The following is a 26033-nucleotide window of genomic DNA, read 5'->3' as shown; positions in this document are numbered from 1 at the left end:
GTTTTTTCCACATCTGCAACCTTAAGCAACATTACTCTCCATTGCTTTAGATTCTGTTCTATACAGTACTGGAGCAGAAGCGCTAGATACGGTACATGTTTAATTGGATTAGGTCATTAAAGAAATCTGGTGTGTGAGTGTCCTGCTTAGAACACATGAGGGTATTTTATTATGCTTATTGTAACTTAAGTGCTTAGGCTTCATCCTTATAGCTCTAGAGATTTACACCAGAATATTAACAGCACATTTACAAAGAAATTATGGGCATGTTTGCTCAGAGGCAAGTCCTGCAACATACAAGGAAGCTTACTCCCAGGGATGTCTGCATGGGGCTGCATTGTCTTTTGACTTCTTTCTTGTGAGGTGAGGGGGATGGGACTCTAATGATAATGACACTTTAGGAAGGATAATCACTTTATGCTCATTTCCAAAATGAGGAAGTTGACCTATATAGAGGTCATGAGCTGGCAAAGATCAGTGTCAAGCTCAGAAATAATAATCCACAAATCCTGGCTTTCTGATACATGTGACCCTGGGCTGCTAAGACTTGCTTTTGGAGTCTGGCAAAGCATAAGTGAAATAAGTGTAGCAATTTCAGCATCTTGTAGTGGTAATTCACCGGAAGACACAGGTGCAGAACCAAAATAGAATTTGTCATATGTCAGTGTTAAAAAAACCTTTGGCAGAGTTTTGAGGAATAGAAAAGCCCATTATTTACTACAGTAGCAGGAAGAACTGCAGGTCAGGGTTTATGCATATCATCAGAGTTGTGGGAAACACTAAGAAAGATGTCTATGTTGCAATTAAAAACAAAGATAATTAATTTTCTCCCTTTTGAACTGTTTAAAAAGTTGATGGTGTTCATGGTGGATGAATTTAGAGCCTAGGTGAATTTGGTACACATTCCATTACCACACCCATCATTCCATTTTTTCCCTCGGCACGATTCATGCAGATCATCAGAGCATCAACCAATAATATGTGTCCATATTTCTATATGAAAGAACTTATAACATTTTACCTTTTTCTGCAGATCTTGTTCATTATTTTCGGGGGGGGGAGTGGTGGGGAACAACTGTGAGAATTACTGAAATGTCTTCATTAATAATCCATATGCAAGAGAACTTTCTCAGGCTCTTCAAAGTCTCGTTTCTTCATATGTGGTATAGCAATAAAACTGTTTGCTAGAACATTTGCTAAGCTCAACACATTTGCAAAGCTAAGCAGGGTCCAGTATGCTTTCAAAGTAGATGGGGGACCATGTTGAGATTCCTGCATTGCAGCGGGTTGGACTAGATTACCCTTGGGGACCCTTCCAACTCTACAGTACAATTCTATTCTTTTGAGGCCTGGAACCTTCTTGACTCAACATACTGAAACGATCGGGAAGCCCTTGTCCTGGGAATGGGGAATGAGGAAAACCTTCACACTTCTTTCCAGAGCACTTTGTCTGTGTTGAGCTGTGGAGGCTGAGAGAAAAGATGTACGGTAGTTGGGAAGAGGTGTCCTCTGGCTATCCTAAGTTTTGCAAACTGTGGAGATCAAGACACTTGGAATACCAACAGTGTGAGAAAGATATGGCAGTTCTATGGCTTCCAAGCTATCTATGCTCATTCATTCATTCAAAAGCATGTCTAAACCATTTAATATATATATATATTTAAATGTCTTAAGAGGTGTGTAGTATGTACAATATAAAGACAATATCCATTAAAACAAAAATTCAGCCTAAAATAAATAATATGCAAACAAATAAAATAGATTCAGGGGGTTCTCTTATTTTATACCTATTTTTTAATATGTTTATAAATCACTTCCCAAAAACATCCCAAAGTGATCTATCTATCTATCTATCTATCTACCATTTTAAGCTCAGTAAAGACTGGGATAAAAATCTCTGCTAAACAAGTTTGCTGAACTGACTTCAGTAGAAGCTGGAAAAATAATAGTGACAGCACATGTCTTGATACATAATGGGAGGGAGTTTCAGGAGAAGGATTCTGTTTATGCCACATAGGCCCACTTTTATGTTTTTTAAACTAGCTAGGATGATCTCTTTCCAGACCCATCGTAATCCCATGTTCCAGTACTCTGTGAAAAGGAAAACTGACTTTTCCTACATAATAGCCTTTTGTGCAATGAAAGCCTGATTGAGGTATGAACATGCTGATGGGAAATGTGATTTTCATGTATATTCTTTTTTCTTTAGTTTGAAGGGTCTCTCTCTTAGTATGCTGTAGGAGCTGGAATGTGGCACTGCACTGGGAGACTGTGCTTTAAGCAGCACTGGGAGGCTGTGCTTTAAGCAGCATGTACATTTAAATAGCACATCACTGAAACAGCAATATTCTGGGGAGCCTGCTTGCAATTTGCCTCTGATGAAAGTTACATCTTTTGTTGCATTAATAAGTGCTCAGTGCTTGTGGATATGAGAAGTTAGGCACTTTTATATGGGGGCAGTAAGTGCAAAAAGACAAGTTCTAGTTCATATAATCAGAGGTGGGAAACTGTTTGGAATTTCTAAATGTCAGCATCAGGTGTTTTGAAGCCAGCACCAAATTTATATGTATTGAGCCTTCTCAGAATTAAAACATATCACATTCCTGGAGAGGTCATATCTCAGTGGTAGAATACATGCTTTGTATGCATGAGGTCCAAGGTTCATTCCTGGCTCTCTCCCGTTAAAGGATCTTACTAGGCCGGGAGGGAGCATGGGTGCCAATAGCATTTTCTGGGTCCAGTTCAATATATGTGGTTTTGACCCCACTTGCAAAAAGATGACACAGATTTGCATTTTAAAAAACCAGCATAAGCTCTGTGTCATATGCAAATTTGTGTCATATTTTGCAGGTGGAGTGGAGATTCCAATAAATAAATCAGTGGTCACACATGTAATAAAATATCGGACAGACAGAATGTGAAGAGGTAAACTTACCCATAATTTTATTTCCTTACTAGAAAAGACTTAACCAGTTGCATTTCTGCCTGACACACAGCTGTTAAAGGCACAAGAACCCTGCTTTCCCCCAATGCCAACCATAAGCCAAAGCCTTGGTAGCAACTGTGTACTCATTTAGCCTGTGAAACACAAATAGACTTGCTGCTATTGTACTGACTGCCTTAATGACTGCCTTATCCTTAGCTCCTGCACAACAGGATACATACCCAAGCCTTTTTGCATAGTTTTCACAATTTGCATAGCCACCTGCACTTATTGTGAAACTTTGAGGGAGTACCTAATCTCAGACAAAACTACCATGGGAAAGTTACAGTCCCTCCTGTACCTGCCTCTCAGCAGCTCTGAGACCATGGTGAGCTACAGAGTTAGAATGGTCAATGTTGGGCTAAATACACCTGTGGGGTGACTCAGTAAGGCAACTTCATGTTTAGGTACTGCAGCACCTGAGACTTCCCAGCTCATTGTTGCCATGTAGTATGTTGTCATAACCTCTCGACTTGTAGTCAACTAAATCTTTTGGGGGAAAGCACCCTTCCTAGTCCTTACCATTCCAGCTTTGGAATTTCACATCCCTGTTGCATGTGATCTATTCCTTCATTTTAATGCCAAATCTGTCATAAATACCTCTTATAGCCGTGCTGCTGTACACACATTAAGCATAATTTTTGTAATCTAAGTAGACCTGTACTCTTTCTGGCTATTTCATGATCTACAGCACACAGGAAATGAAATTGCATTTGTAAATTCATGTACCTGCTTTCACCCTGTGCCAAGTGCACAAAGTTCATTTCCTTCATAGATTTTTATTTGCTTTCAGGTAATTTTACTTTGCAGCTTGGGTTACATTAGTGCTTTTTGTCACTTTATCAGATAACCCTTTGTAGTCAGCCACCAACCTCCAGAATAAAATGAATGGATTAGGAAAATGGTACTTAACTAATAAATGTATAGTAGTCTCCAAAGCTCATTTATTTTTTCAGTTTCATAACCCTCTTTTATACAATGGTTTTGCAATGCCTTATTTTGGAACACTGTTAAATATGTGGAATTCAGTGGTGGCTTTGGGCTTTTAATTTAAGCTCCAATCAAACTTAGTCATGCACTGGCTAATTTGGGAGTGCTTCCAAACAAGGTCTAGAAAGGAATACACCCACTCAATTTACTACTTGTGGCCTTGATCAAGTAGAACCTAAAGCAATGCTTCCTTGCTGGAGGGAGTGTGTTCTCTCATTTTCCCCAGACTTGTGGAATGCGTATCATAATTTCAGGGGGCGGCTCCTGTCCTTGAGCTGGGGGCAGTTGCTATGGTAACCTCTAGGCTAGATTGCTGCAACATGTTATATGTAGGGCTGCCTCTGAAGATGGTTCAGAAACTTCAGCTAGTGCTGAATTCAGTGGCCAGGTTGATCACCAGGACAAGACAGTTTAAGCCTACAACACTGATCCTGGCTAGACTTCACTGGCTGCCAGTTAGTTTACAGGCCCAATACACAGTGCTGGTTTTGACCTTTAAAGCCTTAAAGGGCTCAGGACTACAATACCACAAGGATTGCCTCTCCACATATGAGCCTACCTGGATCCTGTGATCATCATCAGAGCCCTTCTTTGTGTGCCCCCCTCCATGTAAGATCCGGCAGGTGGCAACACAAGAGTGGGCTTTTTCTGCAGTGGCTCTCCCTGTTTGTGGAGTGCTCTCCCTGGCACCTTCATTGTACACCTTCAGATTTGTTTTCTTATTGTTTTTATTATGTATTTTGTGTTTTGATCTAATGTATTTTTATGCTGTGGAACACCCTGAGATGTTCAGATGACAGGTGGTATACAAATTTAAATAAATAAATGCCTTCACAAAGCTCTCAAAGAGTGTTCATCTACTCATCAATATGACATTTTTTAAAAAAAAAAATGTGTTTGTCATTCTGGTGTTATTTCACATTGAGGAAACTAGTAAATCTCGCAATTTGAACCAAAGAGTATAGACAAAAAAGCAAGGACTGCTTGGAGATAATGAGGAAATGACAAGAGCTGCTCATCAATGACAGTTGTGATGTGCCTGATATACTTTTAGGTGCAATAATAATAATATTACTAAGTGTACCATTTGTAGAATTTAAATCCACACACTTTTTATGAAGCATGATGAATTGCCTTTCAGACTGCTACAATTTACGGCATGTTGAATCTATGGCTGCACAGATTTATATATATACATTATGAATAGTGCGAGCAATGCGGGAATAGATGCACACATTGTGTGTTCAATTTGTCACTGACCAACAGTTGAAAATCCACGCTAAAGGGATGAACAACACTAGCAGTATCATCAGTGACACAATGCAAATATTTATTACTTACTCATTAAAAGGGAAGGCAAATGAAATAAGGTATCATAAAATCAATAAATTAACCCAGGCATAGGCAAACTTGGCCCTCCAGATGTTTTGGGACTACAACTCCCATCATCCCTGACCATTGGTCCTGTTACCTAGGGATGATGGGAGTTGTAGTTCCAAAACATCTGGAGGGCCAAGTTTGCCTATGCCTGAATCAACCCTATTCTGAATCAGCAGCTTTTGATGTCATCAATCATGAGGTCCTTCTGGTTTTGACAATTCTTCTCCAAAAAGACTGATTCTAGATGGTGTTGTGGGAGCAGGGGCAGAGGGCTATAGTTTGGCATCATGGTATTTGGACCCCATGGAATCAAGATCGCATGGGTGGGCACTGCTTTATAACATCTACATGAAATTAATGATCAAGGTTAGGAGCTGGGTGTCACTGATATGTAGATAGCACTGGCACCTCTCTTTTATATGAGAGCCTGAAGAGACTGCGGAATTGCTAACAAACTGAAGCTCAGTTCTGACAAGATGGAAGTGCTGTTGATAGGTGGTTCATATTGTCAAGGTGGTGATGTTCAACCCATTCTGGATGTGGCTGTATTCCACCTAAAGATATCCTTGAAGTTTAGGAGATTGTGGCAGCTGGATAGAGCTTAGTGGTTGCCAGTGAAGGACAATGAACACTGGTGGATACTCATTGTTAATTTATGTCCTCTTGCTGATGCTGAAATGAAGTGATGCATGTGTTTATGAATATCTCAGAGCATCAGAGGAATGCACATGTTGGTTGGAGGCCAAAAACATAGTAAAGTCTCCCATGAGGATGCTTTGTTTACTATATAGATATATGATTTCTCAGCCCAGAAGAATAAAGTCTTCAAAGAAATAGATCTGTTGTTTAGACAACAGATCAACAGAGCCAGACTTATACCCAGAGAGAACTTGCTTATACCCAGACTTATACCCAGAGAGAACTTGCTGCAAGACAGACCCAAAAAAGAAAATAACAGAACACCTCTAGTCATCACATACAGCTCCCAAGTTAAAACAGTACAACGCATCATCAGAGATCTACAACCTCTCCTGGACAATGACAGTTCTCTTTCTCAAGCTCTGGGAGGAAGACCTTTCATTGCCTACAGACAGCCACCCAATCTTAAACAACTCCTAACCCACAATAATACTACAACCAGACTTAACACGGACACTGGCACCAGAGCCTGCAATAAACCCAGATGCCAACTTTGCTGCCACATACACCCGGACAACACCATTACTGGCCCCAACAACATCACACATACCATCTCGGGACTATTCAATTGCTCATCATCTAACATTGTGTATGGCATCAAATGCCAACAGTGTCCTTCAGCTCTCTATATTGGACAAACAGGCCAAACCTTACGCCAAAGAATAAATGGACATAAATCTGACATCAAGAATCACAAAACAGAGAAACCAGTAGGAGAACACTTTAATCTCCCAGGACATTCTATACAAGATCTCAAAGTAGCTGTTTTACTACAAAGGAATTTCAGAAATAGACTGGAAAGAGAAGCTGCTGAATTGCAACTCATTACCAAACTTAAAACCATGGAGAAACCTGGTTTGAACAAAGACATTGGATTCTTATCCCATTATACATGACTAAGCCATTTCTCACCTTCTCACCCCTTGCCTTTTCCTGTAAGACCCATTACAGTCGTTAAGAGTCGTCAGCAGGCTCATCCCAGCTATCTGCCAATCTCCCATTCCCACCACCCTTCTGAGTAATACCCCTCCCCACCTTCTCACTATATAGAAGGATCTGGCAACTTCTGTTTCAGTGTATCTGAAGAAGTGTGCTTGCACACGAAAGCTCATACCAAGAACTAACTTAGTTGGTCTTAAAGGTGCTACTGGAAGGATTTTTTTATTTCAAAGAAATAGATATGAAACAAAATGATCTAATTCTGTGAATGGCCAAGAACCTTAAGCAACTTCTTTTTTATCACTAAAGCCAACATATATACAATGGGATCTGCAGCAAAACCTTCTAGTTTAGAGTTCAGGATTCCAGCCAGCCACTCATGCTGCCTTTTAAGATACTCCATTCCATTCCCCTCCCATGTGGTTTTCCATTTTTCCTCTTCCAACTATCAGTTGGCATTGTGTAGCCACTGAGCACTCTTAGTCCTCCTTTGGCTGGTTTTGAGTCCACGTCCCCCAGAAGAAATGACAAGTCTTATTAACTTGCATCAGGCAGTTTTTTGGGCAAGTGTATGGAGGGGGAGAAAACAGTAAGAAGGTTTTATTATTATTATTTCTGCAAACATTGGAGTTGCGCAAGCATTCCAATAATTTCCGTCTTATGCATGGATGGTACCATTTTGGCTAAGGAGTAGCACTTGAAGAATTAGAATATATTTTGTTCTATATAAAAAAACCACACAGGTGTGTATATTGGTAATGGTATGGTTGGAAGATAGTTCGTGTTTATTTCTACCTTTGTAAGCAACCATCCAGATTCATGAATGCACGAGGCGTGTCAGGTTCGTTATGAATGAATCAGTTACAGGTTCCAAACCTTAACATCTCAACGTTGTGTCCTTAATTCTCACCCTCCAGATTCCTCCTCTTGACATGATAATTGACTCTTTCCCCTCATTTCTTCCACTCCCAGTATCATTGTTTCTTTACATAGAGCTTCAGAAACCAAACTACCTTCTTATTGTTTGATTCTAAACATCATTTTTCACAGAATCTCTCTTCCTCGCCAACAGCATTGTTCTGTGCTGCCAGCTTACAATTAACCCTTCCTCTGCTACTCCCTATTGTCCCCTTCTCAAATCCTGTCCTCTTTTCTCTCTTTTTAAAAAGTTATTTAGATTGCAAGGCCATGTGGCTGGAACATCACTGCCTCTCTTTTGGCTCTGGCACCTAGCCCACTGTTAGGGCTGAACAAAATGTTTAATAATTATTCAGACTAATTAGTTCAGGTATTGGTAGCTGTCGTTTTGATATGCACAGGCAGTGCTTGCTTGTCATAGGATTGTCATCTGGTGACATTTTAAATTGGCCTAGCTGCATCTTTTGTAATCTGGCTGGTGCTTTCAGGTCAGCCCTATGGTAAGAAGTGAGGAAATGCTCATTTGTATATATTCAGATACATATGTAAATGAGCGGTGGTCCTTTCCTCTCATCCCTCAGGATAGAAATGACAACTCTTATTAACTTGCTTCAGGCAGTTCTTTGGGCAGGAATATGGGGAGCTAGTAAAAGGTAAGAACATGGATTTGTATAGGAAAAAGCACAATTGCTTTAGGTAAGCTAAACTCCTAGCATCTTCTCTTTCTGCTGTTACGGCTTTATAAGTGTTGCATGATTTTTTGTTCATTGGGTCCCTGTCCCTGAGGATCAGTTTAACTGTACACTTATTTCTATAACAATCTCCCTGTTTCTCTCTCATTTATTTATTTTGCAAAGAACTGCTAGAACAGTCTTTTTATTGTTCAGTAGGTAGGAGGAAAACTGCTTGCAAGGTGAGTGAGAAGAAAGCATTTTCTTTAATGTCAGCCTCCCCCCATCTTTTCTTTTAATCTCTCATGAGCACTCCAGCTCTCCAGGATCAGGTTTCTTACTTAAAGGATGTACTACTACAGGATGCAGTGGAGGTGGTTCATTCTCCAGGCCTGTTTACGTGGCAGTAGTTTGGTCCCTGAATCATGTGCATCCTGTCTAAAATTGGCTTATACTCCCCTCTGAGAGCGGAGAGCAACCAGCATCTTGGACTGGCATGACTGAGGCTGCGGGAAGACTTGCAATGCTGCTGCAGCTTGGACTGATGTCACATGATGCACAAAGGGGGATGTGCATTTTCCGAGCAACAAAGGCTAGACTGCAGCAGCCTAAATCCGCCACCGTTTTGTCTCTTCTTCAGCGTTTGTTCTCCAGAATGCATGTGTTTGCTTATTTCCCATTCCTGTTGTTGTTGCCCCCTTCCAAATAGCTACTTCTTTCCTAATTCCTCCCCACCTGCATATGTCTCAGTCTCCATCTCAGCTGTGCTGAATTCAAGGTAGTTTTACACCAAGCGCCCCCAGACTTGGCCCTCCAGCTGTTTTGGGACTACAACTCCCATCATCCCTAGCTAACAGGACCAGTGGTCAGGGATGATGGGAATTGTAGTCCCAGAACAGCTGGAGGGCTGAGTTTGGGGATACCTGTTTTACACCTTCAACTTCCTAATCTCTTGGGTACCCCCTTTAGGCAACCTTGTGCATTACTTCTTTTCCACCACCATTCCATGCTTTACAACTAACTGCTTTTGCATCCCTAATATGTCAGAGTAAAAAAAAACCAAACCATACAGTTTGCCAGTTCTGTGTTAAAAAAACAACAACATCTGAGCATGTGATGTTTTGCATTTTAAACTCACTTAATTTATAGCACCCTCATGGCTGCAGGAATCAATGTGGTTTGCTTCTGCTGCCCTGGTGGCGAACATATTTACTTGGGAATAAGCACCATTTGCTGTATTAAAAATATAGTGCATTTTTATATTAAAAATAAAACAGTGAGCATCTGTGATCATTTATATGTCTGGCCAGTTGTCTCCCCACCCCCTGCCAAAAAAATATATAATACATTTAAAAAGAACGATTCTGCAGTGACCACTATCAGCCCCAATAGACACTGGCATATCCTTGCTGACCTTTTTGCCAATGTCCCCTTCATTTGCTGCTATTTGCTCATGGGGGAGATGCTGGCTGTGGCCCAGCCCTAGCTGCACCACTCCCCAATTTGCCACTACAGTGGTAAGTGGCGATTTCCACATAACAGGCTACCAGCAGCAGAAACTGTTCTGGTAAGCTGGCAATGAAGCCTGCTGTCACTCTTGCCACTGCCTGCTTCATTGTCTCTGATGTTACACAGAACCTGACATCCTGTTAGCATAATATACAGTGGTGCCCCGCAAGATGAATGCCTCGCAAGACGGAAAACCCGCTAGACGAAAGGGTTTTCCGTTTTTCAATGCGCTTCGCAGGACGAATTTCCCTATGGGCTTGCTTCGCAAGACGAAAATGTCTTGCGAGTCTTGAGATTTTTTTTCGCTCCCCCCCCCTTTTTCTAAGCTGCTAAGCCTTTAATAGCCTTTTAGCAGCTAAGCCGCTAAGCCTTTAATAGCCACTAAACCGCTAATAGCGCTAATCCGCTAAGCCGCTAATAGGGTTGCTTCGCAAGACGAAAAAACCATTAGACGAAGATACTCGCGGAACGGATTAATTTCGTCTTGTGAGGCACCACTGTAGATGGCACTATGCTTGTGATCACACTATGAGATACAAGCATCAGCCGTTGAAATTTAAGAACACTACGGTTATGGGGCATCCACGAGTTGGGAATCATGTTCTTTCTGACATTGTCTCAAGTACTGAACACTGCTTGCGTCTGGGAATAGTCTGGTGTGTGACCTCATTCACCCACCTGCTAAGTTGATTCCCTGGTTGTGAAATAGTAGGATAGAAGAATCTCCAAACTGGACCACCCAGATCCATCCAGTCCAGCATTCTGTTTCCAGCAGTGACCAGTTTCCAATAGTGATCTATTTTTAATAGTGTGCCTAGCAGCTGATATACCAGGGCAAGGGGTTGATGGCCTTCCCTGATAGTTGGCTCTCAGCATCTGGTAACCAGATACAGTACTTCTGAATATGGAGGATCCATTTAGCTATCCATTTGGCTAATAGCTGTTGATAGACTGATCATTTATTAACTTGTCTGAATATTCTAAAGGCATGTAGGCTAATGGGCATCACTGCCTGTTGTGGCAGAGGTCTCCAGCGTCTGTAAGGAAGATAATTTCTGTCATGCAGAGATTTTTTTTTAGAACAGTTGGAAGCATACAACGTTGAGAGCATAGTTTTGTTATGTTGTAACTGAGGCTACAATGGGCTAAGATTGCATACTGAGGCCATCTTGACAAAGCCCATTGTTTCATGATGTGATATTTAATTTTTAAAAAGATCTCACCCAGGCTTTCAGAAGATATAGTATTTCTATACTACTGTGCATGTTAGCAACCATTATGGTGCAAGCATTGTTACAGTAAAACCTAATGCCAAAATGGCTTCTTTAAAACCATGCTTCCAAGATGACATTGTTGGACTACAACTCCCATCATCCCTGAGCCAGCCTGGATGAGGATAGTAGGAGTTGTAGTTCAACAACATTTGGGGACACGAGGTCAAAGAATACTGCTTTAAGGGATATTGTGTCCACTGCAGGGGTCAAGCTTGAAATTCTCAGGATATGCAAACAAGGGTACATATTTTAATTAGAGTGAGTTGTGCTTTCTGGAGGAAATCCATTGATCACAAGGCATAATTAATAGCCAGGTTAGAGGCTTTACCTGCATTAGATATGTCACTGGTTTGGGAGGTTTAATTAGGCATGCATATACATGATTCATTATGCATATCAGTTACTGTAGGAAAATTCCTAACTACAGCAGGAACTTCTAAATAAATGATACTGGGCTTAAGCAGCACTTATACTTGGCTTTAGCTTCCTCCAATTACTTTCTCTAACACCACACTCCTTGCTTAGTGAAACAAAAATAAACACATGGTCTTGGGGTTTGTGTAGAGTTCCAGTTGAACTGGCCTTCTTGGTACCTCTAATACCCCTCCACTGAGAGAACTGTCCATTTATTCTTACTTTCTGCTTCATGCTCTTTAACCAGTTGTCTGTCCATTACAAGACCTGGCGTCTTATCCCTTGGCTGCTAAGTTTACTCGGGAGCCATTGGTGAGGGACTTTGTCAAAAGCTTATTGGAAGTCCCAAGTATACAATATCTACCAGTTCCACTTTTCAGTAGTTAGAGGGGCATGTAATACTAAGGACAAGGATTAGGGATAAGCTCAGTGATAATAGTCACTGGCAACATAAGCGTCATTTTCTCTGTATGAGCATCCATACTGCTGGCTGTTTAACAAGAGCAATCTGTTCTGCAATAATGAGCACACTCCACTATGTTATTATAATAGTTCAACGTGCCCTCTATAAAAAATGCATACAATATTTGGTTACTGTCACCTTACTGAAATGTTCCAGTAAACCCTACTGAATTAATAGACTTACCTTACTATTTAAGACAGACAGCATTAGGGCACAATGTCATAAAAGCACAACACACCCTCATCATTTTTCATGGGCAAGGCTAGCTACAACCAATGGGAGCAGATTTGCCATTTCATAATAGGAAAATACTGATGTCAGGATGCCCTCTGCATCTGAAGCTTTCTCCTTGAAGATTGCTCCTTTTCTTTTGCTTCCCTAATTGCTGCTGCTCAGCTGGAGCCAGTGTGCCTTCAAAACACATTATTTTGTTATGCTGTTGTTTACCCAAGGAATAATAGGGCATGGGAAGAGAAAGGAAGTAAGAGAGACTATGAGAATCAGTTATGTTCAGTTCTGTTGCTTAACAGCTTCTGCAAAGTATTCCCCCACCTTGCATGCATGCACGCATACACACACACGTCTGGCATGCAGAAGGACTAGGGTTTGTTATTCAGACACATCAATTCACTTCCAGCTGCCTTTACATTATTAGGATGGAGCTTGCTGTTTGCTGAGCAGCCATTTCACACAGCAGGTCAAAGGCAGTTTCAAGAAATGTATGGAAGGGGCAACTAGCGATAAACAACATCTGAAAAAACAAAACATTGCCATGTTGGGTGTTCGTAGCCCTTCATAAGCAGCTTGGATTGCAAACTTCAAAAATCTATTTCTGTAATTGATTCTCAAAGCTTTCCTTTATTCTGATAGCAGTAGCCCTATTCACATGCTGAGCACACTCTGTAAAATAGATGCACAGTTGTGAAATGGGATTGCGCTCACCTGGTTTGTCTCTGCCTGATTGCCCCTAGGCAAGCTGACCTCTACAGATTGAATGTAATGTATCAGTGGCTCATGTGTGTGTAGAGTGCAATGTGCATTGGCTACACATTTTATCCTAAACACACACACACACACACCCACACACACACACACACATTTTGCCAGGTAAAGATTGTAAGTTATCAGGTTTACTTTATTCACACTGAACTCCTGCACACATTTGTTTCACTTGCTATGGCCAAGGCATTGAAGTGAACTGGGTCTAAAAGTGAGGACAATCCTGCTGCCACACCATGTATTGATTTTATTATTTCCCCACCTTTCTGTTGGCCACTATTTACACCATTTGTATAAGTGGTATGTAGTTTGGATGTTGGTGAAGAGAAGCTTTAATTCTGAAGCTTAGTGATAACATTGTGAGAGGAGTCCATTAGGTTAGTTGGTTTCTCTGGTGCAAAATGCTAGTCCATCCCCATTGCTGAATTCGATCCAAACATATTTCAAGTCACCATCAAATATAACCCAAGGGGTATGACGGTTCTTGTGTTATATGTAATCTATCTATCTATCTATCTATCTATCCATACAGATTAATGTTGCACTGTTTTGTATTTATTTACCTGACTATTTCCTTCCCTTCTTACAGGCCTTTTATCATACCAACCTGTTTCTGTCTGTTTTAAGCTCTGCTTACACTTCCTACCACCTTCAGCCATGTACCATCTGCTGCTAGTCTCCATCCCCACTAAATTATATGCACAGTGGGAGGGATGAGGGCAGTATGCTGGTTTTCATAAAGTGGGTTGGGCATACGTGGCATTTCATGAAGTGCTTTTCTGATTGAGGCTTGGGGGCAGTCTGACTATCCCAAGAAAATGAGAAACTCTGTTTCAAAGGCTTCTGACTGTGTGGCATGCTCAGTCTGTGACAGTGAAAGAATATTCAGAAAGGAAGGGGGAAAGTGGGAAATCTCACGGAGGTCAGCAAGCTGAACTGGGCATTCAGGCACAACCTGAGAATTATTACTAGTCTCCTTTGCACCTTCAGTGCTACCCACCCCACCCCCTGCCGGTTGGTTGGTTATTTAAGGCTGCCTTAGCATTGGGATGGCAAATATCATTTCATTTGTCTTCTCTTCCACAGTAATTCATGATGGCTCCCACTGTAGTGGTCTGAGCATCTGACAGCCATTCATTTCTTTACTTTTTTTGCCTTGTTTCTGGGACAGGGATATGGTGGTTTTTTGTCTGTCTGTCTGTCTTTCTCTCTCTCTTAATCCATGGAAAAGCACAACATTTCTAACAGTACTTACAGGTCTTGGGCATATGATTGCTATTTGTATGAACACTTCATAGTCTTTAGTTCCTAAAATACATTTTCTTAAAGCTGGTGTGTATGTGTGTATATAGCTGTTTCTCAAAATATCCATTTCTCTTCTCCCCCTCCCCCCCATCTTAATATCTTTAAACAGATCTACGATGAAAAAAAGAGCCTGTTTGATGTAAGAGAGAATGTCCCAGAGAAAATAGTGGAAAAGGTGGCAGAGGACATTGAGAGTCTGTTGGCCAAGAAAGTCCAGGCGTTGAAGGTAAGGTGGCTTCTTGGAGCATTAGCCTTGATTGGTGTGTCTGGTGGAAGAGGGAGTGAGCAATATGGAGCTGGTATGTATGACAACATTCCAATATTTGCATAGTCTCCAGCTGATGAATCCTTTATTCAGAATGATTCAAACAATGTTTGTGAGCCATAGAGTTGGGGAATTTTATGAAATTCCAAGGATAACTGCTATTCAGCCCAAGTGCCTTTTTTGTTCTTGGTATCTCTGTCATGCAAGGGGTTGCAATTAGAGATCATTTTTAACATGACTAATGAAACACTCTTCCCTGACATGTCTGAATCTCAGTTTCCTGCCTACCCTGAGTTCTTCAGAGAAGTGACCTTTTATTCTCCTTTGGGAGCTGTAATCCATTGTGCTCACATGCAAGCAACTCATGGGGGTGAGGGGCAGAAAGTATTCTGAGTCCTTTGATAAGATGTACAGTTCGTTGTCCTCTTGGGGTTTGGTGTACATTTTCAGTCTAACTTTCCACTGTATCACTTCCTTCCTAAATGAAGGAATAAATGTTATATTACTGCTGAAGCAAGCCAACAAGATTAAGCTATAATGATAGGTGAAGCTGACCCTTTATGTGATGATGGGCAGGTATCTGGCATTTCTACTTAACTTTTTCTGATTAGAAATCATCACATTGAGGACTTTTGGGTTTAGCAAAGGGCTTTTATATTTATGCAGTCCTATGCATTATCCGTTTCATTTCCTATAATGGAAGCTTCTGCATATATAGTTTTCAACTCATAAGTATCATAATGGTGGTTTGTTATCATTATTATTACAACTTCCATGCTGCTTTCCCACAAAAATTCATGGAATTACCCAAAGCAATTCAGAAAATAGAACAGCAAGAATGAAACAGTACATATCAAAATATCAGTTTACTTTTTAAATAAATGTTTCAATGGTGATACGGCCAGTACGGCCAAAACAGATCAGCCAGATCCTCAAAAGCAGCAGCAGTAAGATAAAGTACATACATATTAAGTTGCAATTATGCAAAAGTGTGGTCAGCACCAATAAACTCAGCAATGGAAGTTTTCAAAGCCCAGCAATAGCATGTGCTGATTCCTTCTCACCCATATACTGTGTGTGTATATATATATACACACACACACACATATATATCCTTATCTATATCCATATATATATAGAAAGAGTGTATATATATATATATATAATTTCAGTTGGTGTAATATTTTCACACCATTCCCTCTTTCACACCTAACATTCTTAATCACAGCCTGTATTCTGTGCACAGCAGCTGAGTTGATTAGTATGAGTTAGCAAAGGTAGGCAAAGCTTAACTGACCAGACAGTGTAAGGATTAATGACGGTGACTACTGATATTGATACCAGTAGACTTAGGCCTTGTATTCCTGTCACCTCATCTGTTCTTTATACCTGGTTTTTAGTTCACATGGATGTTTGAAAGGAGACAAATACATCATGTGTTCCTAATAATTACTACAGCTGCTACTAACATTTAGTGTCAACGGTATGCCTGGCACCATGCAAGACACAGTAGTGACACCATTCTCCAAGCCAAAATGGCCCATGTTGCAACAATGACATGTGTCAAATGGACTTTGCCCTGGTAAGTTTCCAGGCAACACTGTTCCACTGCAGAGAAAGAACAATATTAAATTTCCAGTTACCAAGCATGGCGCTAGGAAAGCCTTTGCCAGCAACTAGTGTGAGGAGAAGACCATCTCTCCTCCTTCCACCTTCTGATCCACCCAAAGACTGCTAGGAACTTCTTATGCAATAGCTACCATTCATAGAATCACAGAACTTTAGAATTGGAAGGGACCCCAAGTGCCCTGCAATGCAGGGATCTCAATTACAGCATCCATGACAGATCGCCATTATTTCTACAATGATTCTCTTGCCGCTAGAACTTAGGGGGGTCAGGAGATACTTTGGGGAAGCTGGAATTTACTCTAGCTTCTGATTTCTAGGCCAGGCTTACCACGTGTGAAGAGCAAACAGGCTTGTGCATCTTTAACCGCTATAGAAGCGGAAATTTTGGTGAAGATAGCTTGTCATGCAGCATGTGGCGAAAGCTGTAGCAGCCAAAATTCTCTCTTCTACACAACTATTAACGGTGCAGAAATCCTGTCCTCCTTTAGAATTGGGCACTACAGTGTTACCTCGGGTTAAGTACTTAATTCGTTCCGGACTGTCCGTTCTTAACCTGAAACTGTTCTTAACCTGAAGCACCACTTTAGCTAATAGGGCCTCCCGCTGCCGCCACACCGCCAGAGCACGATTTCTGTTCTCATCCTGAAACAAAGTTCTTAACACGAGGTACTATTTCTGGGTTAGCGGAGTCTGTAACCTGAAGCGTCTGTAACCTGAAGCGTATGTAACCCGAGGTACCACTGTGTATATGTGAGTGAACTATGTAGTTTGCAAAGCTTATCTTCCAAAATGGCCCCAAGGCTTTGAGAACATCCCAGTTCAGTTTGGAATATGTCAAGACGAAAACCTGTTTCACCTTGGGAGAGTCCCAAAACTCTTTGAATGTGCCCAACTTGGCTCAGAATTCATTTGAACTAAATGCACACCCCTAGTTGTTATAGCCATACTTTACTTCCAACACAGCAGCACAGCAAGTTGCTAAGGAATGCAACTGATTGGGTTTTTCTTAGATTTATAAATAGCAAAGATCAGGGTCTTGTTTCTATGGCACTGACTCCCTCCCAAGTGAGAATATATCTTGACCTCAGACTCATTCTGCTTATTATATCCATGACTCATGAAAGTGGTGATTTAAAAAATAAAGTTATATTCATTGAGCCAAATTGGGATGATGAGCAGGAGTGAATGCAGGGCAGGTAGTTTTGGCAAAGTTCTTGGGACATCCGTCTGTTTCACCTCATCCAATGCAAGCATTCTTCACTCTTTTCCATTGTTCTGGTGTAGGAACTGGAGGGCTATATTACTGTGGGGTGTGCTTCTGATAAGCAGTAGCAGCCAAAATAGGAGCTATACTCCAAATTTGTTGAAGATTCAGTGCACTCAATTCCAGAGTGCATCCAGATTTTAATGACTGGTTTTTCTATGTTTTAGCAGTACTTCTGCAAGCCACCTTGAACCTAGTCAAGGAAAAAGGAAGGGTATAAATAAATTAATAGTAGTACGGTAATATTAGTATAGTATAGTATAGTATAGTATAGTATAGTATAGTGTAGTGTAGTATAGTATAGTATAGTATAGATAAGCTGCATCCTTAGAATTTTATTAATATTTACTATCTTTCCCTCTCCAAAGGGTAGATTGCTTCTAGTTATACCTGAAAATGCTGGTGTAACAGTGCAATGTCTACTCACAAGTAAGCCCCTGATTCCTATAGGACTTACTCCAGTGCATTCAATGTGTTGCGTAAAAGTTGTGCAAAAGAATGTGGGATGGGCATTTGAAGTTCTGAATTAAATATGTGCTGATTTGAATATAATTCTCTCCCCCTGCCCCCATATCTTGTTTGACAGCTGATGCTTATTAATTTTTCACGTAATGTGTTGGGCCGCAGACAATTTACTTTGCCTTATGAATTCTGCATATTCCATAGTTTACTGGAGGTTATGCCTTGAAGTGTACAATTTCTGTTCTGTGACCTGAATAAAGACTGCTGTCTAAGTTGATGTTTTTATCACTGGCTTCATCTTGTCCAGTAATATGAGATAGAGGAATTTGGGACTGCAGAGAGGGGGCAATAACAAAAAGGCCCCAAGGTGTTTTGTGCTCTCTTCAAGATTCCCGCTCTGTCCTTAATCCAGTTTGGCAGCTGAGCAGAGTCACTCTGGCTTTATCTCTTTGATAGCAGAACCTCTGGTACAAGTCCCTCTATAGTTGGAACTCAGCTCTGAATTTGGATTCTCTTTCCCTCTTGCACTGTGGTTCAAGAGAAGGTGAAGTCTGACTCTCACATTTTCCCAATAACAAAATATCTAGGAAAATGTGATCTCCCAGAAAGAAATGGTAGAAGAATCTTAAGCAACCAGTTAGTAATCCTTGTGCCTATACTGACCAATCACAGGAAAGTTCTGAAACCATCAGAATTGGTAGTCTGTTTCTGCTTCCTGTATGCTTTAGGTGCAGTTGAAGAATGTTTGGGACATTGTTCAGTCCAGGAGTTCTTATGTGGTCAGCTCAGGATTCTCTTTGTGGCAAAACCAACCAAGTTAAAGTGCATGAATTGTTACCCCATCAAAATGGATGTTGTAACTGGAGCACTCTGAGATGCAATTTCACACTTCAGCAAGAGGTAAATGTGTTGTCTAAAAGCATCCTTGCTTTGTTTTTAAAATGCAGAAAATGTGTGAGGTTATATTTGGAGTGCAGTTTTAGGAGGAAACTTGTTTTTACCTCATATTTACATTGACTGCGACTCTGAATAGCTTACTTAATCATGCTGTGCCTCAGCATTGTGTTGGCAGTAGTTATCTAGATTATGGTATGGAGAAGGATGAGTGCGAACAGCAGAAATAAAAAGCATCTATACCTTTACCTTCTGTTGGGAGGATTGGAGTTTATGAGTATGTGTGTTCGTAAGGTAGAGAAGGGAGGGTGATATGTCTTGAACCTGTGCTTATTTCTGTGTTTCTAGTCTGCCAACACCAAATGCTCAAAGCTTGGCCAGTTTATGCAATCGTTAGAATCAAGTAGTGCAGTTTTTTATTTTTGTTTTTTGACTATACACAGACTGGGTGCAGAGGGCTGCATGTATGGATGCTCTCCCTCAAAGAACCCTTCACATAGAAAAATGAAATGTCAAGAACAAGGCTAGATATCCAACCTTCCTACCTGGTGTAGTTAGGAATGGATCTGTTAGTTTTGTTTTGCGTGACCAAGTGGCGACAGCCCCAGCCCCCAGAGATCATAAGGAAGGAATAAAGACTCTGACAATGTTATATGGAATTAAAATTAGGCCACAACTTTATTAAACTTCTGAATGTAGGAAGACCTTGGCTTAGGCCTTGGGCATGTATCCCTCCCAGCCCCCCAGCTGGGGGGAACTGGGGCTCATCAGGGTAAATGGGATACGGGGGTGCTCTGCGAGATGTAAGTGTAGCAGGCAGCCAAGCCCATATCCCCGCACACAGGGTAGTTCACGGACGACCTTTCAGTGTGTGGCCAGTGACACCCATATATATAAACCTTTTAAGAAGGGGACCCTGGAATCACCGCCACATCCAACCTTCCTACCTGATGTAGTTAGGGATGGATCTGTTAGTTTTGTTTTATTTCAGTTTCTTATTTTTCCCCCAAACCGAATTTCTCCACCAGCAGAAATCTGCTGTCTCTTCAGTCTGTTTTAGTTCAGTTGGAAGTTATCAATCTCAAGCTCAACTGTTGCTTATCTTGAGCATTTAGTGTGGGCAGGTGCATCCTTTTAACAGCACTTATAATTGTATTATTTTCCTTACATGTATTAAGTGACGTCTTTCTCAGTCCTTCAACTTTCTGACAGGAAATTGTTTTTAATGCCATGAAAAAACTGACGTGTCACAGAATAGGATTTGTCTCGCTTTTAAGAGTGCCTTGTGGCCCTATCACAGTTAGCAGCTAAGAATAGTCTGGCTCATTACAGAGATGGTTGTGCTGCTGAATTTGGGGTGAAAGCCTGCTCCAAGCTGGTGTCGGTAGCTTGGTGTTGTAACTTTCAAAAGTAATTTGCTGAGGTTTTGTTTTGCTTATATTCTGGAGAAGTAAGACAGAGAGGCTGTGTAGTAGAGGGGCTCTAAGCTACTTGCCCAAAAGCTCAAAATGAACCCAACCTAGGTTATTTGCACTGCATCTTTGCACCTTTTAAGCTACAGTGGTGCCCCATAAGATGAATGCCTTGCAAGACGAAAAACTCGCTAGACGAAAGGGTTTTGCGTTTTTTGAGTCGTTCCGCAAGACGAATTTCCCTATGGGCTTGCTTCGCTAGACGAAACGTTTTGCGAGTTCTTGCGAGTTTGTTTCCTTTTGCTTAAAGCCGCTAAGCCGCTAAGCCGTTAATAGCCGCTAAGCCGTTAATAGCCGCTAAGCCGCTAAGCCGCTAATAGCCGTGCTTCGCAAGACGAAAAAAACGCAAGACGAAGAGACTCACGGAACGGATTAATTTCGTCTTGCGAGGCACCACTGTACATAGAGAAGCTGTACAAGAAGAAATAATCTACAAGAGCCTGTGCAGTGGTTAGCATGTCCAGCTAGGACTGGGAAGACCCAGGTTCAAATCTTTACTCATCCATGAAGTTGATTAGGTGACTTTGGGCCAGTCATTCTGAGCTCTGCCTCACAGAACTGTTTTGCAAATTAAAAGTGTGAGCCACGTTCACTGACTTGAACTAAAATTCAGGTTATGGATAAAACAAATATGTTTTCTTTTTCAGTTGCTCCACACTTGAGGGCCAACTGGTTTTGCACATCATATAAAAAGTGAGAGGCAGCAAAGTACAGCTAAATAGGTCAAACACAAATACAGTACAGATAACTGGAAGCACTGGAAGTGACTTTTTTCTAAATTACATAGGAGGCCAGTGGCAGGCTTAGGCGAAAACTCTAGCTTTCATAATTACGCCATAGAATTTAGACCATGTATAAGATTCAGATGGAGTAGCAAAAAAAGTTTGTCTTCTCATCACATTTCTCCTGAAACTTAGGAGGCAGAGGTTCTATTGACACAATACACAGATGCAGTCGCTGGAAGCACATAAGCCTACCCAACAATAGAAATGGAAATTAGTCTCTTCTGCTGAGCACTTGTCTTAAAAACCCACACAGCCTAAATTGGAGAAAAACAACATTTAAAGGTATAATCTCCTTGTTTTGTTAATTAATAGTGACAATTCATCCCTTTTCCCACTTCTTCTTTAATTGCTGGTTGGTTGGGGTTTTTTGTTTTAATTATATTTTTAATTTACTCCTAATCAAATCCTGGCTTGTTGTCTCTGTCTGTGTGTTTATTTCGTTAGTGTATGTGTTCAAGTGTGTGTGGCTGCATACTTCCCTCTGTTTTCTCCAAATTGTTTTCCCCCCACCCTTCCCAACCTGGACCGGATCCAGTAATCCAATTTGAATCCAATCTCTGAGGTCTGGAATTCTAATTTACAGATTGCAGAGTGGGAGTTGAACAATGCAAACACCAAGACAGGAGTTTATTGTCTAATCTAATCAGGGGCAATCAGATGTTTGTAACAAGTCTATCAAAACTGCATTGGGCCCTTTCACTGAACAGAGTAACCAGTCCTCTAATAATACTAAAGTGATTTAGGGTTTCATGCACTTTCATACAGATTAGCATGTGTATTTTCCTTTCTTTTTCAGGGCAGGCTTGGCAAAAGCCCAGCCCACTATGCTTTTGGAATGTCGTAAGCGGCTTCATGCTCTGTGAGGGTTTATCAACATGCTTGGGGTTTAGGCATGATTCCTGCAGTGTGTGTGTATATGTGTAACAAAATAAAAAAAAATTCTTCCAGTAGCACCTTAGAGACCAACTAAGTTTGTTATTGGTATGAGCTTTCGTATCTGAAGAAGTATGCATGCACACGAAAGCTCATACCAATAACAAACTTAGTTGGTCTCTAAGGTGCTACAGGAAGGAAAGAATTTATTTTGTTTCGACTATGGCAGACCAACACGGCTACCTACCCATGTGTATATGTGTATTATATTTATTTATTTCGTTAATAATTAGTAATTAAATTATTGTGTGGAATTCAACATAGTGCTACGGAGAGTGTTCTGTCAGAGCAAATTCTTCGGCTTTTCCCATGGAATGATACTCACCCTCCTCCCCTGTATGATATTCAGGGGGTTCTCCCAATCATTCAGAGTGGATTGGGGGAAGGTGTGGGGGTCACACAAGAGGGAGGGAAGGACGAAAGTTTGCTGCACTAGCAGAAGTCCTTGCACTGGCTTCTATCAGCAGAATGAGTTAGTCAAATCCAGCCCATTACGTTTAAATTTATTCCTTCATACACAAAAAGAAGACGGTGTACAACAAAAGAGAAGTAAAATAAAATTACAGTTTAGAATAGAATGGCATCCATTAGGTCAATGGCAAAATAAGCTTAAAAGAAAACATCTTGTTGTTTAGTGCCTAGGAAAGACCTCGGAAAATAGATTACTTTTCAGCAACTGCTTCCCAGCCACACTCCTTCCTTCCTTCCTTGGTGATTCAAAATGCTAGGTGGATGGGAAATTTCATTTCTGCAGCAGTCATAAATATAGGTGCCTTGCGACTGCTGCTCTGGATGTCTGGGCAAAGAGGGAGATAGGAGTTCAGATCCTCCACAACAGTTTCATAGTAATTGCACATTTTTGCACAGTAATCCAGAAAGGTAAACTGCTAAAAAAGTTCTATACTATCCGTCCCTTGGATCTCAGTTCTTCTTCTTACACTGTTAGGGCCCTTTTTTCTGGGTCAGTGTCCCATTTGCCCAAATGGACCAGCCCACACAGTTCCCAGGCTCTCTTCTGTGCCCCACTTCCTATGCAACAGGGAATCTTGCAGAACTATCAGGCTAAGCCAGGCTTCCTCAACCTCGGCCCTCCAGATGTTTTTGGCCTACAACTCCCATGATCCCTAGCTAGCAGGACCAGTGGTCAGGGATGATGGGAATTGTAGTCTCAAAACATCTGGAGGGCCGAGGTTGAGGAAGCCTGGGCTAAGCAGCTGGTTTGGTCCTTCTCCCAGTCTGTGCACACAATGTGTTCCTATTGCTGTCCCTATCTCCATTGGGAAAAGGAGGTTCCAGCAGCAAGCAGTTCAACTAGGCTGGCGCTTCTTTTGGGTGCAGGCAACAACCAGGACTAGACTCCTTGCTGCTACTGTTCCTACTTGAAGGAAACGTCTGGTGCCAAGCAGAAGCATATAAAGTCTAGAGCAGCCTTTCTCAACCTTGGGTCCCCTAATGTTGTTAGACTACAGCTCCCATCATCCCTAGCTAGCGGGAGCAGTGGCCTGGGATGAGGGGAGTTGTAGTCCAACAACATCCTGGGACCCAAGGTTGAGAAAGGCATGTCTGGAATATCTGATTTTTATGTCTGACTCTGCAAGATTCTTAGACTATTAATGGGCCCCAAACATGCATGTAAACATGTATTTAAGAGGTTGACATGCTTGCTGAGCCTGGACTTCTGCAATTCTACCTCTCTGTACAGTCTTAGATTACTGTTTTCTAGGTCACTAAGGATGCATTTCAGTTTCAGCCCTGGAGAGAAGAGTTGAAGCCATTACCTTCCGAAGGAGACACCTGATAAATATTTGAAAGATATATTTTACTATGAGCCCTAAGATACTATGCAGTAAGGAAAGATGTTGCTGGGGAATAAATAAGTAAATATATAGTATCTAGAGTGTGTGTGTTCTGTTTTGCTATGGGCAACATTAAACTCGGTGCACCGTATCTATATATCTTTCAACAGTCTCTTTCTAGACCTAGGAGTCTGTTTAGGAGCTGGACTATCTATTAAGGAAATAGTCTGCTCACTGCTTTTCCTAGTGAGTAGAATCGAGTGTGTGTTCATCAACAAAATCCTGCTTCCCTATATGGATTAAAGGCCTAATTTAGCAAATTAAATGTAGGTGACAGACTGGAGGTGGGCAAATATTATTCCCATCTTCAAAAAGAGGGGAAAGGAGGACCCAGGTAACAACCAACTGATGAACTTGACATCAATACCAGAGAAGGTCGTATAACAGATAATTCAACAGTTGGTCTGTGAGCATTTAGAAAAGGATGCTGTGATTACTAAAGCCCAGCATGAGTTTCTCAGAAACAAGTCTTGCCAGACCAATCTGAGTTCTTCTTTTGATGGAATTACAAACCTGGTGGATCAGGGAAATGCTGTGGACATAGTGTATCTTGATTTAAGTAAGGCTTTTGATAAAGTCCCCCACAATATTCTCAAGAGGAAGCTGGTAAAATGTGAGTTGAACGAGGTAACTGTTAAATAATTTGTAGCTGGCTGACTGACTAAACCCAGAGGGTTCTGTCCTGGGCCCATTGTTGTTCAACGTCTTTATAAACAACTTGAATGAAGGAATTGAAGGGATGTGCATCAAATTTGCAGATGATATGAAACTGGGAGGGGTAGCTGATGTTGCAGAAAACAGAATCAAAATTTGAAATGTCTTAACAGATTGGAGAACTGGGCCCAATCTAACAAAATGAATTTCAATAGGGACAAATGTAAAGTCCTGCACTTAGGCAAGAAGAACCAGATGCACTTGGCTTACCAGCAGTACATGTGAAAAGGATTTAGGGGTCTTGGTTGGCCACCAGGCTTAACATGAGTCAACAGTGTGATGCAGTAGCAAAAAAGAGAATGCTCTTCTAGGCTGCATCAACAGAAGAATAGTGCCCAGATCAAGGGAAGCAATAGTACAGCTCTATTCTGCCTTGGTCAGACCACACCTGGAATACTGTGCCCAGTTTTGGGTGTCACAATTTAAGAAGAATGTTGACAAGCTGGAACGTGTGCAGAGGAGGGCAACCAAGATGATCAAGGGTCTAGAAACCAAGCCTTATGAAGAATGGTTGCGGGAGCTGGGTATGTTTAGCCTGGAAAAGAGGAGACTGAGAGGAGATATGATAGCCATCTTCAAATATCTAAAGGACTGTCACATGGAAGATGGAGCAAGCTTGTTTTCTCCTGCTCAGGAAGGTAGAACTCAAACCAATGGCTGCAAGCTACAAGAAAGGAGATTTCAACTAAACATTTGGAAAAACCTTCTGACAGTAAGAGCTATTTGGCAAAGGAACAGACTCCCTCTGGAGGTGGTGGACTCTTCTTCCTTGGAGGTTTTTAAGCAGAGTTTGGATGGCCATCTGTTAGCCGAGATTCCTGCATTGCAGGGGGTCAGACTAGATGGGTCCCTTCCAACTCTAAGATTCTGTGATTCTGTAATTCTAGGCACATATTGAGTCACTTCACACATAATACTAAACCAGGGATTCCACATTCTTGTGCCAAACCATGACAATGCTAATGTTCATGAGCTGGACTGAGCCCAAGAGATATTCGGCCCTGTTTTCTCCCTTCCCCTCTTCCCCAACAGCTGGGAAAATGACTTTGTCAGTGTTTATGACAGGTTGTCGTGTCATTTGAATCAAGGACAGGTATTTATAACAAGAAGACAGGAGTGCCTGGCGTGCTCTGGTCCATGGGGTCACGAAGAGTCGGACACTACTAAACGACTAAACAACAACAATTTATAGTTTAGTTTAAGAAACCAACTTCA

The 26033-nt window shown here is 41.3% G+C and overlaps 1 protein-coding gene across 4 annotated transcripts in view; it reads left to right on the top strand.

The window, feature by feature from the left end:
- CACNA2D2 (calcium voltage-gated channel auxiliary subunit alpha2delta 2) overlaps positions 1-26033 on the top strand; it is a 529531-nt gene that overhangs the window by 116353 nt on the left and 387145 nt on the right. For all 4 annotated transcript variants that reach the window (XM_080996409.1, XM_080996408.1, XM_080996407.1 and 1 more), the window contains one exon: positions 14654-14770. In XM_080996409.1, coding sequence (XP_080852535.1) covers positions 14654-14770 — 117 coding nt within the window. The remainder of the gene's footprint in view (positions 1-14653; positions 14771-26033) is intronic.

This window comes from Podarcis pityusensis (genome assembly GCF_964106645.2).
Source record: "Podarcis pityusensis genome assembly, chromosome: 2".
In the NCBI taxonomy this organism is placed as follows: Eukaryota; Metazoa; Chordata; class Lepidosauria; order Squamata; family Lacertidae; genus Podarcis; species Podarcis pityusensis.
This window is presented reverse-complemented; position numbering and strand designations above follow the sequence as displayed.